Source organism: Sphaeroforma arctica, assembly GCF_001186125.1.
Source record: "Sphaeroforma arctica JP610 unplaced genomic scaffold supercont1.1, whole genome shotgun sequence".
NCBI classification, from domain to species: Eukaryota; class Ichthyosporea; order Ichthyophonida; genus Sphaeroforma; species Sphaeroforma arctica.
In genome coordinates, this window is record NW_014040557.1 from 228,364 (window position 1) to 230,508 (window position 2,145).

Genomic DNA, 2,145 nt, shown 5'->3' on the forward strand with positions numbered 1-2,145 from the left:
TATACTATACTACACACACACACACATATATATATATATATATATATATATATATATATATATATACATATATATATATATATATATAGATTCATAATACATGCGAAGAATATATATTTGATAGTTGGATATAATATATATTCATAAAATGTTTATAAAGTGTGCGGTCCTAGCATGTACTTATACTCTTGTCCGACTAATGGGGGAATGTCGTATCATGTATCGAGTATCGAGTACGTGTTGGCAGTGCTGCGCTTGTACCCTTGTGGGCTGCAGGAGAACTTCATAATACGTATGGAGAACACGGCACGTATTCGCAGTGTTTAATCTGTGGCCTTCTGCTCTACGACTGCTTCTTATAGCATTGATGGAGTATAACGTACGTTTTGCACTTTGGTATTTGTACAGTGAAGTTAAGGGAAGGATCGTATACAGTGTACATTTTCGCGGTGTTATGTTATTTGATTCACCCTTTATGGAATTTGGCGTACGGTTTCACGGTTACGTCTCTGTATTCTTGTAGCTCACAAGAGGAGAGATCTTTGGCTGTACACGAACAATCATATCACCTTTTGGCATAGCGTTCCGCACTTTCGAGGGTTTCGTATGGATTGGGCTTCGCAGTGCTTGTTCAGTCTACCATCATCATCTTTCACCTACACCACATAGTCCAGCACAGTTTCTAGTTTAAGGCTAGTAGCAGTCCCACATCTTTCGGATATTAGAACACCCAATATTCAATCCTACACACAGATGGTCTGGGATACAATCCGATATCTCGAGTCTGGAATGCGTGTGTATAAGTACAGCAATGGGCAACCGCTTATCAAGTATGTGGTTCTCTGCCTCGCTCTCGTTATGTATTTTTATATGTATGTGTCGTGGGTGTTTTGTACAAACACTTGACACGCATATAATCCGCCTGTGCGTAATGTCAGTATACACGCCCACAAGCATTCTGAGTCTCCTCGTACCCAAGCAATACGTATATGTTAGAAGATCTGCCTTTTGGCAAAACGCATGGTAGTATCTAGAGGCTAGGTTTTGATCTCTCTGACACAGGCAGTGGTCGTCGCGATCACTAGGCCACTGCCAGTCTTGATTCTAAAACTTTTTGTTCCAGTTTTTTTCAATTCTATAATATATGTATATTCAAACATACACAAGTTTCTGTTGAAACTATCATCACTAAAAGAAGGTATGCATACATCTGTAGGTACAATCCAATCACCGGCGACGCTGTGCTGGACGTCAATGGCAACCAGATCCCTGAGCCTCTCCGTCTGATCGAGTTGAACGAAGGCGAAACCCCCATGAACCTGGAGGCCGCCCTAGAGGGAGGGCAGAGCGAATACGACAGCAAGGTAACAGTAAAACGATACGCTTACGGTTTGTACTTGTATCCATGGTCAGCGTTGTATGGTGTAATACGGTGTGGTTTAGTGTGGTTTCAGGTCTGTGTGATCCGCACCGAAGAAACAATCTGATATCCGGTGATATTACCTCAAAACATATATTAATGTCGCGTACTTGACACCGTCATACACATCTCTACATATAGTATTTTCATATTATATCTCGCATCCAATCACCAAGTACACGACATATGGTTTTAGTCAGCGTATTACGAATGTATTGCGAGGTAGCTGGAGGTAGTTTTGATCCGCACGGTAGTTTGTTGATAAGTCACGTATGCCACTATTCTTCATATCTCTACGTATAGGCTCTTATCATATCTCGCATCCAATTATCAAGCACAACGGCATGCGTGCGTAGTCAACGTTATATAAATGTAAGCCGAAACCAGGCCAAACAGTTTCGCATTGCATTTATATAACGTTGATTATGCACACATGCCGATGTGTTTGATATTTGGATGCGAGATATGATAAGAGCCTATACGTAGAGTTCGGAGTTGTTCGGAGTTGAAATTAGTCCAATTGGTCACACAATAATCCTTGTCTCATTATTCCGTGATACACATGACAGTTGTTCCTTGACATTCTGGTGGATGTTCTACGCGCAATCGTTCAGTTCGACGATGTGTCGCCGAAGATAGGATTTACAGCCAACGGAGAGCCCACCATTCCAGATTACAACGATGTATGTATCGTTGTATATGTATATACAGACATACATACACAC

The 2,145-nt window shown here is 41.2% G+C and overlaps 1 protein-coding gene across 1 annotated transcript in view; it reads left to right on the forward strand.

The window, feature by feature from the left end:
• The window catches only part of SARC_00024 (hypothetical protein), a gene marked incomplete at its 3' end in the record, with an annotated part of 11,472 nt that overhangs the window by 4,831 nt on the left and 4,496 nt on the right, over positions 1-2,145 (forward strand). The window contains exons 4-5 of the mRNA XM_014306319.1: positions 754-830; positions 1,217-1,389. Coding sequence (XP_014161794.1) covers positions 754-830; positions 1,217-1,389 — 250 coding nt within the window. The remainder of the gene's footprint in view (positions 1-753; positions 831-1,216; positions 1,390-2,145) is intronic.